The sequence below is a fragment of the Syngnathoides biaculeatus genome, chromosome 8 (assembly GCF_019802595.1).
Source record: "Syngnathoides biaculeatus isolate LvHL_M chromosome 8, ASM1980259v1, whole genome shotgun sequence".
Taxonomy (NCBI): Eukaryota; Metazoa; Chordata; class Actinopteri; order Syngnathiformes; family Syngnathidae; genus Syngnathoides; species Syngnathoides biaculeatus.
In genome coordinates this window covers 3,791,019-3,805,686 of record NC_084647.1, presented here as the reverse complement: position 1 = coordinate 3,805,686, position 14,668 = coordinate 3,791,019, and the positions used below count along the sequence as shown (strand labels likewise).

The 14,668-nt window shown below is 42.1% G+C and overlaps 1 protein-coding gene across 3 annotated transcripts in view; it reads left to right on the top strand.

Moving 5' to 3' along the window:
- The window catches only part of LOC133504291 (unconventional myosin-Ic-like), a 92,992-nt gene that overhangs the window by 40,352 nt on the left and 37,972 nt on the right, over positions 1–14,668 (top strand). For all 3 annotated transcript variants that reach the window (XM_061826389.1, XM_061826390.1, XM_061826391.1), the window contains exons 2-3: positions 9,361–9,516; positions 11,697–11,812. In XM_061826389.1, coding sequence (XP_061682373.1) covers positions 9,361–9,516; positions 11,697–11,812 — 272 coding nt within the window. The remainder of the gene's footprint in view (positions 1–9,360; positions 9,517–11,696; positions 11,813–14,668) is intronic.

The window sequence follows — 14,668 nt, the reverse complement described above, 5'->3', positions numbered from 1 at the left end:
AAGCCAGTTGACAAGATGCAAGCCTTCATTTCTGGATGCGTCATTATTTTTTTCAAACTGCAACTGCTTTTCTGTCTTATTTTCAAACGTGGCTAACTTGTTACTGCAAAGTTCAGTTCTTTTTGGAAATTCCAGGTTGATATTAGCGCGTAGTGAGCTGAAGTGACTATTTGAAACTGTGAAATGTGATAGATGTCTAACACAAAAGGCAGAGTAACTTGATGTTGCGCTCAAAAAAAATATGAGCTCTCCTGCTTTCGTAAGAATGGCATGTGTTCATCCGCACATTTTCGTTTAACAGCATTTTTTCCTTCCATTTTGAGAGAAAAATTGGCCAATTATTTTTTCAAAAGATTAGGATCCGACTGGGAAACTTCAAGCTATTTTCATTCAATGTGCATGCCAGTTTTGCAAAAATACCGCGTTAACCTTTCCTGCTACGATCACCTGTTTGGTCGGGACACCTATGAGAGACGTCTTGTCAGGGCTGGGGTTGTCCTCCTCGGAGTTATTTGACTTCTCTCGTTGCACAGCTGAGCTGGGTGGTGGCAACAAAAAAGCTACTCTTCCTCGGTCGCCGTCGCGCTGTTTTTTCCCCTTCTCATCCTCCCGTTGCACATGCCTGCACAGTCCCAGAGGATGAGAGCTTCGTGGGTTCCAAAATAACAGGTAGGTGTGTATACAGCTACTAAAAAAAAATAATTTGGGGCGGACCATGTAATCGGTCTCTCTCATAACGTAACAAAAGATCCGTGTATGAAATGTGTCGATGTACACGTCGCCCAGCCAACAATGTTTCACTCAGCCTTGTCTCGATAGTGTTCATTGCGTACTGCGGTGGCTGTGAACAACCCTCTAAAAGCAGCACGCCTCGGCTTCATTATATGCCACCGTTGCCTTCGGCGGTCACAGCTTCTGCGCAGACTGCGCATCGGGCTTTGCGATGTGGACGACTCTGAAGAACCCAGCCAAGAATGCCTCACTCATCCACGTGTGCGCATAAAGTGCCCCGGCTCGACTGTGTTCATCGAGTACTGCGGCGTCTGTGAACACCCCCCCTAAAGCAGCACCGCTTGGCTCTGTCATAAGCCACACCGGCTGGCTGAGATGAGCCGCGATGGCTCATCTTCGGCGCGGAAGTGGCGGGAATGCGGTTTGGCCATGATCACATATAATTTGAATATGGCTCAAAACAGTAGTGTAATATTGCCCTGAGGGCTCGAAACAGTAGTGTAATATTGTCCCGGTAACTTCACTCGGTTGTATGGTGTTGTCCTTTTCGAAAAGAGCTTCGGTGTCAGAAGGGGCGTCGGAAAAATCCGAATATCTCTTGTTCGGCTTCCATAGTAGCAGGCAGTGCGCGTTTTCAACGGCGGAAGTGACGATGACGTCAAGGACAGAGGACGCGACTAAATGGCGACCACTTGGATGTCGAGGGACACTCAATTGCGCAACTTTGCGCATGGATGACGCACGATCCGCTCACATTTATTTTTTCGTATAGACATTGAAGTGAATACTGTTATATGTATTTTTCATTACAATATCTATTTTACAATGTTTATAGGGATGACAGTCCCACTTTAAGTGCCCATGCAAATACAGTCATAAAGGCAAGCAAAGTGTGCTCGCAATTACCACATTGAATTCAAGCAAAGCGCATGCACATAAAAAAAAAAAAAACAGAGCTTCAATATGTTTTTGTGACTTCAAGAGCTGCATGTAAACAGGTACAGAGCTGCATGTGACTCAAAAGCTGCAGGTTGGCCACTCCTGGGCCCTAGGCTATGACTACAGTGGGAGAAAAAAATATGCAAACCCTTTGGAATTTTAAGAAGCAACAACAAAAGCAAAACAACAAAAGAATGACCTTAGAAGAAGCAAATACATTTTATGAAGTGCCCCAGTTAAAGTTCTGACCCCAGCCCAATTGAGATGCTGGGGCACAACCTTAAAGTGAACTTTGTTTTCAATTACATATTTGGTATATATGAGCTCTTTCGACTTGAGCAACATAACAAAAAGATGCACCTGTCGATAATCATCCATCCTTCTGTTTTCTGAGTCGCTTATCCTCACGTGGGTACGGGAGTGCTAGAGCCAATCCCAGCTGACATTGGGCCGAAGGCAGGGTACACCCTGATCTGGTTGCCAGCCAATCGCAGGGCACATGGAGACAGACAAAAGTCCCACTCACAATCATGCCTCGGAGCAATTTAGAGTCTCCAATGAGTGCATATTTTGGGGATGTGAGAGAAAACCTAACCCTAACCCGGAGAAAACACAATGTAGGCACCGGGAGAACAAGCAAATTCCACACAGGCAGGCCAGGATTGAACCCAGGTCCTCAGAACTGTGAGGCCAACGGATTACAGCTGCTCCACTGTGCTGCTTGTCGATAATCACTTCCAGTTTTATGCAATTTTTACAAATCATAATTTCAAAATAGGTTGCCATTGTTTTGTTTTTGTTTTTTGCCAGAGGGCATTCTGGGTAGTGATCGCAAATGGTGACCTGCCGGACTCCCATAATAGTATTTTGTTGTAGCCACAGTAGCAGCCACTGCCTGGAAATGATGAAAGCTGTTTAACCATTTTATGCATACCTGTTTTACTATTTTTCACTGCTAACTTTGTGTCAGGTAGTGATTGTTTGTTTACAGCAGCTACTGCTGCCGCTAAAGTGGCTGATCAACGTACGTGGTCAGCGCCACCTGTCTTTCGCATCTTTTTACTTTGCTTTTAATTGTCACACGTGGCAATTAGGCTCCTTGTGAGGGAAGGTAGTCGGCACGGCATTGGATTTAAGTTGTCGTTTATACCCTGCTACTGGTGAGGTCTCCCATGAGTTGGGCCAATCAAAGGCTTCAAAAAGCCAACAGTCTTACGGCCACATCCTGCTACCGTTTCCTCACCTTAATCTTTCTGGGAAAACGATGGATAAGCGGCTTGGAAAATGGATGGATGCATATGAATGCTTCCTTCCTTTTTTGCACTCTGTCCTATTGTGTCAAATATTGGCATTTTTAGTATGGCATTTTTATCTTCGCTAACGATAAAAGTTGTTTGTAAGTAACTAGTTTAGGTCCGCAGAGAGTAGCAGCATAATAGTTTTACAACAGCCGTTCAACATCTTCATTCCCGAAATTCTTTGAGCACGCTAAACATTGCGGCGACAGTGTACAGTGCCTTGTGAAAGAATTCGGCCCATCAATTTTAACCATCTTCCTGCTGAACAAAAGCAGGCCCAAACCATGAGGCTGCTACCACCATGTTTGACAGTGGGGATGGTGTGTTCAGGGTAATGAGCTGTGTTGCTTTTACGCCAAACATGTAATTTTGCATTGTTGCCAAACAGTTGGATTTTGGTTTCATCTGACCAGAGCACCTCCTTCCATGTGTTTGGTGTGTCTCCCAGGTGGCTTGTGGCAAACTTTAAACGAGACTTTATGGATATCTTTGAGAAGTGGCTTTGTTCCTGCCAGTCTTCCATAAAGGCCAGATTTGTGCAGTGTACGACTGATTGCTGTCTAATGGACAGACACTCCCACCTCAGCTGTAGCTCTCTGCAGTTCATCCAGAGTAATCATGGGCCTCTTGGGTGAATCTCTGATCAGCCTTCTTCTTGTTCAAGGTGAAAGTTTAGAGGGACGGCTGGGTCTTTGTAGATTTGCAGTGGTCTGATACTCCTTCCATTTCAATATGATTGCAGTTGACCAAAAAACTAGGGAAAACTGTTCAGCAATTGAAACCATCAACGAGTTGTCTCGACTCAATACCATCTGACTTTTTCAAAACTATTGTGAAGTCAGTGCTACCTTATTTCCAGCAAATAATCAATTGCTCACCTCAGTCTGGTGAGTTCCCCAAAGGTCTTAAAGTAGCTGCTGTTAAAGCTTTTCTAAAAAAACGGCATTGGACGATTCCATGTTAGCAAGTTATAGACCCATCTCAAATCTCCCGTTCATAGCCAAGAATCTTGAAAAAGTTATTTTTGATCAAGTCAGCAATTTCTTTAATTCAAATGGACTTTTTGACAAATTTCAATCAGGTTTCCGAACTCATCACAGTACAGAATCTGCTCTTATCAAAGTGCTAAATGATATAAGGTTGAATACTGACTCAGGAAAGGTCTCAATTTTGGTCTTGTTGGATCTCAGCGCGGCGTTTGATACGGTAGATCACAATATACTGATACGCAGATTGGAAATGTGGGTAGGACTAAATGGAATGGTCCTCAAATGGTTTAGGTCCTACCTGGAGGAAAAGAGCTACTTTGGATTTACATTGGAGGTGCTCAGTCTCAGCGAATGGCAATGAGCTATGGCGTCCCTCAAGGGTCAGTTCTTGAACCTCTCCCGTTCAGCCTGTATATGCTACCGTTGGGTCAAATTCTTCAAAACTTTAATTTTGACTACCATACCTATGCAGATAAAACACAGTCATATTTAGCAGTGTCTCCATATGACTACAGTTCAATTGAGGTAATGTGCCACTGTCTAAGTCAGATAAATAACTGGATGAGCCAAAATTTTCTTCAACTACAAAACCGAGACAATTGTTTTTGGCAATAAAGAAAAGAGAATTGCTGTTATCAAACACCTGGACTCTCTATCTTTAAAAACCAAAGACCAAGTCCGAAACCTTGGTGTTCTGATCGTTTCCGTCCTGAGTTTCAACAATCATATCAAGTCAATCACAAAAACTGCCTTCTACCATCTGAAGAACATATCAAGAGTGAAGTCTTGTATATGTCAAGCAGACCAGGAAAAGCTCATCCATGCTTTTATGTCAAGTAGACTTGACTACTGTAATAGTCTTCTGACTGGACTCCCCATAAAAGAGTATTAAACAGCTGCAGCTCATTCAGAATGCTGCAGCTCACGTTCTGACCGAAACAACATTTTAAAGTTTTGCTGCTGGTCTATAAATCACTAAATGATTGAGGTCCTGAATACATGAAAGAAATGCTTACGGAATACAAACCCAGTAGAGCTCTTAGATCGATGGCTCAGGTCAAATAGTGGACTGCAGGGTCCAGAGCAAACATGGGGAAGCAGCATTTAGGTATTATGCCGAACACAAATAGAATAAGTTGCCAACAGAGGTGAAGTCAGCCCCAACAGAGAATGTTTTTAAATCCAGGTTGAAAACTCTTTTTTTTCTCATGCTTTTTAAAATATATCCACTTTTTTAATCATATTACTTGCACAATATGTGGTATTAATTGCCTTTTTATTAATATTTTGTGTGTCATTTTTATTGTTTTTATGCTCCAAGCTATAACAACAGTACAGTATTGCTTCTTGAAGTGGGTTATGGCTAACTTGTTCTCCTGCATGGAGACAACATATTGGTACCATAGAGTTATTGGGACATGCGTTAATTAATCACTCACAGTATTGCTTCTTGAAGTGGGTTATGGCTAACTTGTTCTCCTGCATGGAGACTACATATTGGTACCATAGAGTTATTGGGACATGCGTTAATTAATCACTCAAACAGGCTAGTTGTGGCACTTAGTTAATGCAGATTAGAAAATATCATGCTTCCAAAAGAAGACACAGAACTCAGAAATGTGTTATTCAGCTTCTGATGACACAACAAGAAAAAATATTTATAGCAGCCTCCCAATTTTATATCTGGCAAATACTGTGCCCAAAAGGAAATTTATATTGTTAGCCTGATACATTGATTGTTAAATTTTGCATTTCCCAGCGTGGAAGATGGAACATTTCCCAGCTAATCGGACGAAATATCTGTTGCAAGTCATTCATATTTCTTCTCCCATTACTTTTGTCCACACTGTATGCCATTTTGTTTCTGCAACCACATGACCCCCACCCCCACACACAGCTGCAGAAACTTTGCGCTCTAGAGAGATGTGTTGTGTTAAACAACAATAGGTCTGCTGAGTTCACAGGATCCCAGGGAGAGACAAACAAGGAGTTATTGCACATATCCACCTAGTCTTAAATTTGTGCAACACTGTTTCTTTAATGATTGGAACTACTAAAAACTGCCATGACACTGCAACTGTAATATTAGTATTTTCTCTCGCTATAAAAAAATATTAAATACACTTTCCTTATGCTGACATATTGTAGGATCTTATCAAATGTAACATGAAATACCTTTAGGGCCACCCAAATACAATAAGTCTAGACAGAAATGTCATGAAATGAGTCAGCTCAAACAGGCAGTATTAGTGCAAGTGTGCTTTATTCAAACTCATAAACATAACAGGCCAGACTTGCTGGTCATTTTATGTTGTGTCATAGACATTGAGTTAAACCACACTCCCCAGCCCATGGCTCTCACCATGATGTAAATCACCATGGGGCAATGTTGGTCTACTTTGAAACACAGGATAAATTAAAATTATGACTTGTGTGAAATTGAGTCAAGATGTTGCACATCTGAAAAAGGGAGATACTGTGATTCAATGGCTTTTGAAGATACATTTGTGGGAAATTTTCGGTCTGCAAGATGCAATTTAGAAAGGAAAAGTGCTCGTTGAACCTTACTGTTTCATGGTATTCTTAATTTTCTCTCTGTTTCACACTTGTTTTCTTATTAATCTTGTTATTCAAAAATTCGAACGTCTAATTAATAAGTTCTCTCATCCTTCAAGCTTTCTCTTCCTCTTTATCTTGGTGTGCTCTCCTTAGGGACAATGACTGCTTACCACTTAGCACAACAACACCTGCTGTATATTATGTATGTGCGAATTTCTGTTGCTGACAAGTCGTGTTCTCTCTGGTACTGCTGGCTACTTGCTAAACATGGATGTGAACAGCTTTTGTAAAATTATGGGCAAAACCCAAGTTTCCATTTTAAAAAAATGGCCTTTTGGATAGATGTGTTGAAGATCTTAAAAATGTGAGTGTTTCATTCTAACTTGATTTTTGCAGCTTTATTTGTCCTTTTCTTTCTTTAATATAAAATCTCAAGATTTTTGTAGCTAGTTTGGCTAAAACTCCTATTTCTTCAAAGTCTAGTCTCACCAAACGTCAAAAATACAACCTGAAAAGTGAATTTGCGTGAGTGTGACCTTAAGCAATGGTGCTTACCTCAGACTTAACTTTTTTGTATTGAAGTTAAATTCAGAGATAACTAAAACACTGACACCCTTTGTGATGTTTGGACAATTGTAATATTTTTTCTTTAACGTTTCCTCTGTGCTGTATCAATTGTGCAAACACTTCTTCTTCTTCTTCTTCTTCTTTTCCTTTCAGCTTGTCCAGTTAGGGGTCACCACAGCGTGTCATCTTTTTCCATCTAAGCCTATCTCGTGCATCTTCTTCTCTAACACCCACTGTCCTCATGTCCTCCCTCACAACATCCATCAATCTTTTCTTTGGTCTTCCTCTCGCTCTTTTGCCTGGCAGCTCCATCCTCAGCACCCTTCTACCAATATACTCACTCTCTCGTCATGTCCAATCCATCGAAGTCTGCTCTCTTGAATCTCGTCTCCAAAACATCCAGCTTTGGCTGTCCCTCTAATGAGGTCATTTCTAATCCTATCCAACCTGGTCACTCCGAGCGAGAACCTCAACATCTTCATTTCTGCCACCTCCAGTTCAGCTTCCTGTTGTTTCTTCAGTGCCTCCGTCTCTAATCCGTACATCATGGCTGGACTCACCACTGTTTTATAAACATTGCCCTTCATCCTAGCGGAGACTCTTCTGTCGCATAGAACACCAGACACCTTCCGCCAACTGTTCCACCCTGCTTGGACATGTTTCTTCACTTCTTTACCACACTTTCCATTGCTCTGTATTGTTGACCCCAAGTATTTGAAGTCATCCATCCTCGCTATCTCTTCTGCATGGAGCTTCACTCCTCCTCCTCCACCCCTCATATTCATGCACATTCATTCTGTTTTACTTCGGCTAATCTTCATTCCTCTCCTTTCCAGTCCATGCCTCCATCTTTCTAATTGTTCCTCCACCTCCTCTCTGCTTTCACTGCAGATCACAGTATCATCTGCGAACATCATAGTCCAAGGCAGGGGTGCCCAGACTTTTGATGATCCTCCCAATGTTATGTTATTAATGTTATGTGATGTATTCTACTGTATATAAACATATATATATATATATATATATATATATATATATATATATATAGTACAGAATGAGCTTTTTGTGCACTGCTTTGTCTGTGCTTTCATCTTGGATCAGGCTGTGCCAAGGTGGAATTCTAAAATTACACACCTTCTCAACCTGCACTTTCTACTTTGGCTTCAGACAAGACCTTTCCCACTCGAAAAGAGAACATCTTGTCCAGTTCAACCACTTTTTCTTTGATTATTCACATACTCCGAGAGTCATTCCATCTTAAAACAACAGAATTTTTTTTAAACTTTCTCCATTAATATCGAAAGTAAACATAAGCAGCATGTCTAGCTCGTCTTTGCGCTAGTTGCCCAGACTGTGTTGCGAACTAAAGCAGTGGTGGTGGACGCTGTCATTATAAAACCATTGGTGGGCTGTGTGAGTACTGTAACATTTGTAATTATGAGTGTACGTCTTTAAGAGCGGGGGGCTGTAAGGTAAACTAGGAAAAAGAAAGTGTGGCGGAGCAGCAGTCGTTGTTAGAGAAAGTTCCATTTGCTGCCCAAAAGAACCGGTGGTTTCTTTTCATTTGTTACAGTACGTATATGAATTGTGCCATTGGATGTAACAACCAGTCATCCCTCACTCATTGAATCACATTGAAAAATGCCACAAACTGAATAGCTCTATGTTATACTTTCAATTTGCATTGGATTATTTTTTGCGCGCAACGCAGAATATCTGCGAAGAGACTGCATCAGCGGTACACAATTGTGCACGTGCGCATTTTTAGAGGGAAGATTGACTGATGTTTTTTTTTTTGTTTTTTTGGCATGCCGTCCCGTGATCGATCGGTCGATCGATGCATTGAGCACCCTTGGTCCAAGGGGATCCCAGTCTAACCTCATCTGTCAGCTTATCCATTACTACCCCAAACAGGAAGGGGCTCACCGCGAATCCCTGATGCAGTCCCACCTCCACCTTAAATTATTTTTTACATTTTGAAAATTGTGCAAACACTTGCATCTATAAATCCTTTGTTAGTTGCACATTAATGCATAGGTGCTGCTTGTGATTCCATTATCATTAGTGTTTTAGGTTATGTGAAATTGATTTACATTTTTAAATGTGTATGAAAGTCTTAACTATTTTTCATAATTTGGATATCTTATACATGCTTGAAATTCAGTATGTCTATTTTTATCTGTCTCTTCATGGAACAGTTATAGTATAAAAATTGTTTTGGTTATTGCATTTAGTTCATCACCCTGTCTAATTACTCTCCGTCCTCCTCTGTCTAGGTGGTGGGTACCGACGGGGTGCGGGCTATGATGGAGTCGGCCCTGACAGCAAGAGACAGAGTGGGTGTGCAGGACTTTGTCCTGCTGGAGAACTACACAAGCGAGGCTGCTTTCATAGAGAACCTTCGCAAACGCTTCAAAGAGAACCTCATCTATGTAAGTGGAAACCAAAAAAGTGGGATGGGATAGATTAAGTAAAATGACAAACTCAAACTGGTGAAAGTCAGTGAACAATAACAAAATTTTAAAAAACTAAAAAAAACTTGAAAAAAACTTTTCTTTGTAATTATCAACTTTATGCCCCGGAGTTACTACTAACTAAAAGAGCTCCCTTGTTTGCAAGGAAAAAAGTTAACACTGTTAAGTAAAACAAGTGGTCCTCAGTTCAACATGGCATTTTTTTTCTATTGTGGCAACAAAGCCTGAATTGAAACATTTTAGAGAAGGTGTGTTTCTTTCGGCTTGTCCCTTTCAGGGTTGCCACAGCGTGTCACATCTCAGATGAACGCATAAATATGTTTGGCACAATTTTTACGCCGGATGCCCTTCCTGATGCAACCCTTCTCAGGGAGTGGAGGCCCCAGTGGGATACAAACCCACAACCCCTGGTTTACCAAACCAGTGCTCTAACCACTGAGCTACAGGGCCTCCTTTAGAGAAGGTGTAATTACAGTAAATATTTGAACGAAACCCATTCTTGAGTTGTCGCCTTATCGTGGTGGAGGGGTTTGTGTCTAAATGATCCTAGGAGCTAAGTTGTCTGGGGCTTTCTGCCCCTGGTAGGGTCACCCACGAAAAAACGGTACTAGGTTAGGGACCAGACAAAGCATGCTGCATAAATTACTATGACGAGTACAAAAATGCATGTGTCACCCCCATAGCCCCCTTCTGGAGCCAGGCCTGGAAGTGGGTCTCGAAGGCGAGCACCTGGTGACCGGGCTTGCTCCCATGGGGCTCAGCTGGGCATAGCCAGAAAGGGTAACGTGGGTACCCCTTCCCATGGACTTTTCACCTATAGGAGGAGCCATAGGGGTTGAGTGCAGAGTGAGCTGGATGGTGGCCGAAGGCTGATCCGATATAGAAGCTGGCTCTAGCGACATGGAATGTCACCTTTCTGGCAGGGAAAGAGCCCTAGCACTGTTGACCGTTGCACCAAACAACAGTGAGGAGTACCCACCCTTTTTGGAGTCCCGAGAGGGACTGGAGGAGAGTGCTCCTGTTGGGGACGCCATCATTTTGCCGGAGGACTTAAACGCTCACGTAGGCAATGACAGTGAGACCAGCAGTGTTCTGACTGGATTTCTGTGCTCATCATGGATTGTCCATAACGAACACCATGTTCACAAATAAGGATGTCCACATATGCACTTGGCACCAGAACACCTTGGGTCACAGTTTGATGATCGACTTTGTGGTTGTGTCATCGGACTTGCGACCACGTGTCTTGAGCAATCTGTTGAAGAGAGGGGCAGAGCTGTCAACTGATCACCACCTAGTAATAAGTTGGCTCCGATGGTGGGGGAAGTAAAAACTCGGTCATGGGAGGAGTTTGGTGAGGCTATGGATAAAGACTTCCAGACGGTTTCAAGTAAATTCTGGTGCACCATTTGGTGTCTCAGGAGGGAGAAGCAGTGCATGGTCAACACTCTGTATAGTGAGGATGGGGCACTCCTGACCTTGATTTGGGACATTGTGATTCAGTAGGGAAAATACTTGGAAGACCTCCTCCATTCCACCAACACGCCGAGAGGGGGTCCGGTTTGGTAGGCTCAATATTGCATCTTTGCTTTTTGCAGATGTGGTTCTGTCAGCTTCATCAAGCTGTGATCTCGAACTCTCACTGGAGCGGTTCGCAGTTGAGTGTGAAGTGGCTGGGATGAGAATCAGCACTTCCAAATCTGAGACCTTGCTCCTCAGTTGGAAAAGAATGGAGTGCCATCTCCAGGTCAGGAATGAGATCCTCCCCCAAGTGGAGGAGTTCAAGTATCTTGGGGTCTTGTTCACGAGTGAGGAAGGAATGGAACGCGAGATCGACAGGTGGATTGGTTCATCTTAAGTAGAGATGCAGACTTTTTATCACTCTGTTGTGGTAATGAAGGGGCTCAGTCGAAAGGTGAAGCTATCAATTTATTTCTCAATCTACCTTCCTACCTTCACCTATGGCTACGAACTGTGGGTCATGACCGAAAGAAGAAAATACTGGATACCAGCGACTGAAATGAGTTTCCTCCTCTGCGTGTCTCCATGTCATCGCACAACCGAAATCAATTATGGTTGATGTCTGTTGGAAATTCGCATTCAAACTAACAATATGAAATTTGACTACCTTTTTTTAGACTTACATTGGGTCTGTGCTGGTGTCTGTTAACCCATATAAAGACTTGGAGATCTACACCAAAAACCATATGGAGCGATACCGTGGAGTAAATTTCTATGAGGTCTCACCACACATGTAAGTAAGCTTTTTTTTTTTTTTTTTTAATGGTACAGTAATCCTTGTTCGAATACATTTCAAAACAATGTCCCCAGTTTACGGCATATGGCATGTCAAGGTTATGAACGGAGAGTAGCATTAGAATGTCATGTGACACAATGTGGCATCCGCAGCCTTCTTGCTGTCTTTTATACCATTTTTAATTTCTTTTATAGTTACAGGCTAGAAGTATTTTTCATGAAAGTATGAAAGTAAGAAAAATTATGACGTTTCTACCGCTTTAGCATAGATTAGAGACCTTAGAGAGAGCCTATGGTGTGTTCCAATTTCCTCTACATAGAAATTTTTATCCTATATTATTATTTTAATCTTATAAGACTGGAACTAAGGTCTCCCCATTAATGTGAAGATACTGAGTTTACTGATTAAGGAAAGGGTTTATCGTATTGGACAAGCATAAACCATTCTTTTGCTCATTGCAGTGCATTGAACAGAACCAGAATTCACACATGCGGACATACAAGTAAGGATGTCAGAGTCAGGCAAGGCAGCACACGCATTTGCAATCATAAATCTGTTATTCAATAAATTCACTTAGTCATAAGATCACGGAAGGGACCACCAGCCGTACCTCCCCGCAACCACTATTCAGAAACAATGAAACGCTTAAGTGTTAGCATTACCGAGTATATGATTTTATCAGTAAAAGGGGCACCACATTATATGTTTGGATGAACAGGTCGTGGCAATGTCAAAACCTCAATAAATTAGTTATTTCCGAAGAGTTCTCTCCGAAGGTCGCGGTTCTAATCTTTGATTCAAGAAACACAAAGCACATACTCCACATATTTTGTCAGGTTTAGGATAAACGGTACAGACAATGGACTGATGGATAATTTCTAATTCTACAAGTATCTCCATCCATCCATCCATTTTGCGAGCCGCTTATCCTCACATGGGTTGCGGGAGTCCTGGAATCTCTCCCAGCTATCATTAGGAAGGAGGTGGGGTACACCCTGAGTTGGTTGCCAGCCAATCAAAGTCTTCAAGTAGCTTTACTTGTAAAATGCAAAAATGGAGGAAAATTCATATTCTATTTAGACTTTCCCAATTGTAATCTAATCCTAATTGGTGATACACTAATTTACTTACTTCATTTGGTTAAATGCCAAAGTTTAACTCTCCGTTTTAAGTGGCAGTCAAGGATGCTTCACACCACAAGGATGTTTGCCCTGAGCGACTTGACTGATTTGAAAGAAGACGAAAGTTCATCTCTGCCAAAAATTGATCTTCTGAAACTAATTGTGCCCAGGTCTCGGTGGCTAGGTGTGTCGCACTGCGGTGGTTCTGCATGTATGCAAGTGGTTGCTTTGCTTGAAAATCTTGACATGTGGGTAGGGAGTGTTTTTTTTTTCTCCGGCCTAAAATGAAGTTCCACTGTAGTCCTACGGCCAACAATTGTTTGGTGACGATGGCACGTAATTCCCGCCAGTACCACGGACGTTGTGTAGGGGGAAAAAAATAAAAGGTAGAAAAAAAGGTCTGGTGTGCCTAGGTCGAACTCCAGGACCACGAGAAGTCAAGATCCAGAGCAAGAACAAAAGGTTTTCTCTTTCTTTCGCTCAATAAGAGGTCAGCCGAGCTTCTCCTTTTAAACTTCCGGGAGACAAACAAGAAGGGGAGGGGTGGACCCACCCTAGTTTATGAAAGTTTCTTTGTCTGCTGATTTTCTTAAAAACTGAATTTGGATTTGAACTTTGCCTTGTAACTCGTGATTGGCTCATAATTTTAACCTTGTCTTGAGATACGGAAAATAACTTTTTCATTAATTGTTGTTCATTTAAATCTTAACATAACATTTTGTATCATCGCTGCTCTAATACTATTCTTTAATATACAATGGTACCTCTGCTTACGAATGTCTGTTCTTCTTCTTTTCCTTTCGGCTTGTCCCATTAGGAGTCACCACAGCGTGTCATCTTAAATGAACGCATTTTTGTTTGGCACAGTTTTTACGCCGGATCCCCTTACTCACGCAACCCCTCTGCATTTAGCCGGGGAGAGAAGCTCACAGCAGCTGGTATTTCCAGGCGGTCTCCCATCCAAGTACTAACTAGGGCCAAACCTGCATAGCTTCCGACATCTGATGTTCTGAGCGTAGGATGGCCGTAAGCCCTACTTACGAATGTCTCTAGTAACTAAAAATTCGGGTTACGAAACGCCACCTCGGAAAAATATTGTCTCTAGTTACAAAGGGAATTTAGAATACGAAAGGAAAAAATAGGCGCTGGATTCCCCAAATTCCACTGAACATAAACATCCTGTATCTCGGTTTGTGTGGTGCGATAGAGCGGCTCTCCCATTGGCTATCGCTGACGCATCTTCCTGGCATCCCTTTGGCTAGGAGAGATGTCAATCTTTTACCATGATGCTTTCCATTTCCCTTGGAGACTCAAGTGTCACGGAATCACGGCACCACACATTGGAAAAGTACAACTTTTGTGTGAGTTTTTTTTTTTTTTGCAAATTTATTCATCTTTTTTCATCATGGGCCCCAAGAAACTTTTGTGGAATTAAATTGTGTGCGTACGTACGTTCGTATGTATGTTTTCTCTTGGCTGCGAAATGTTTACCCCCTCCGTCCACCTCGATGGCTTTTGCTTGTCATTAACCCTTCTCTTTGCATGGTCACCCAACGCCAAGGGTAAATGAACATAGCTGTTTTATTATTCTTTACATTATGTACTTTGGATGCTTCGTTTTGGTTGGGAGCTTGGAACGTATTACACTATCTACATGTCAAATGCGTTTCTACTTCGAAAATTTCACTCTACGAAACAACTTCCGGAACGGATTAATTTCGGAATTAGTTAG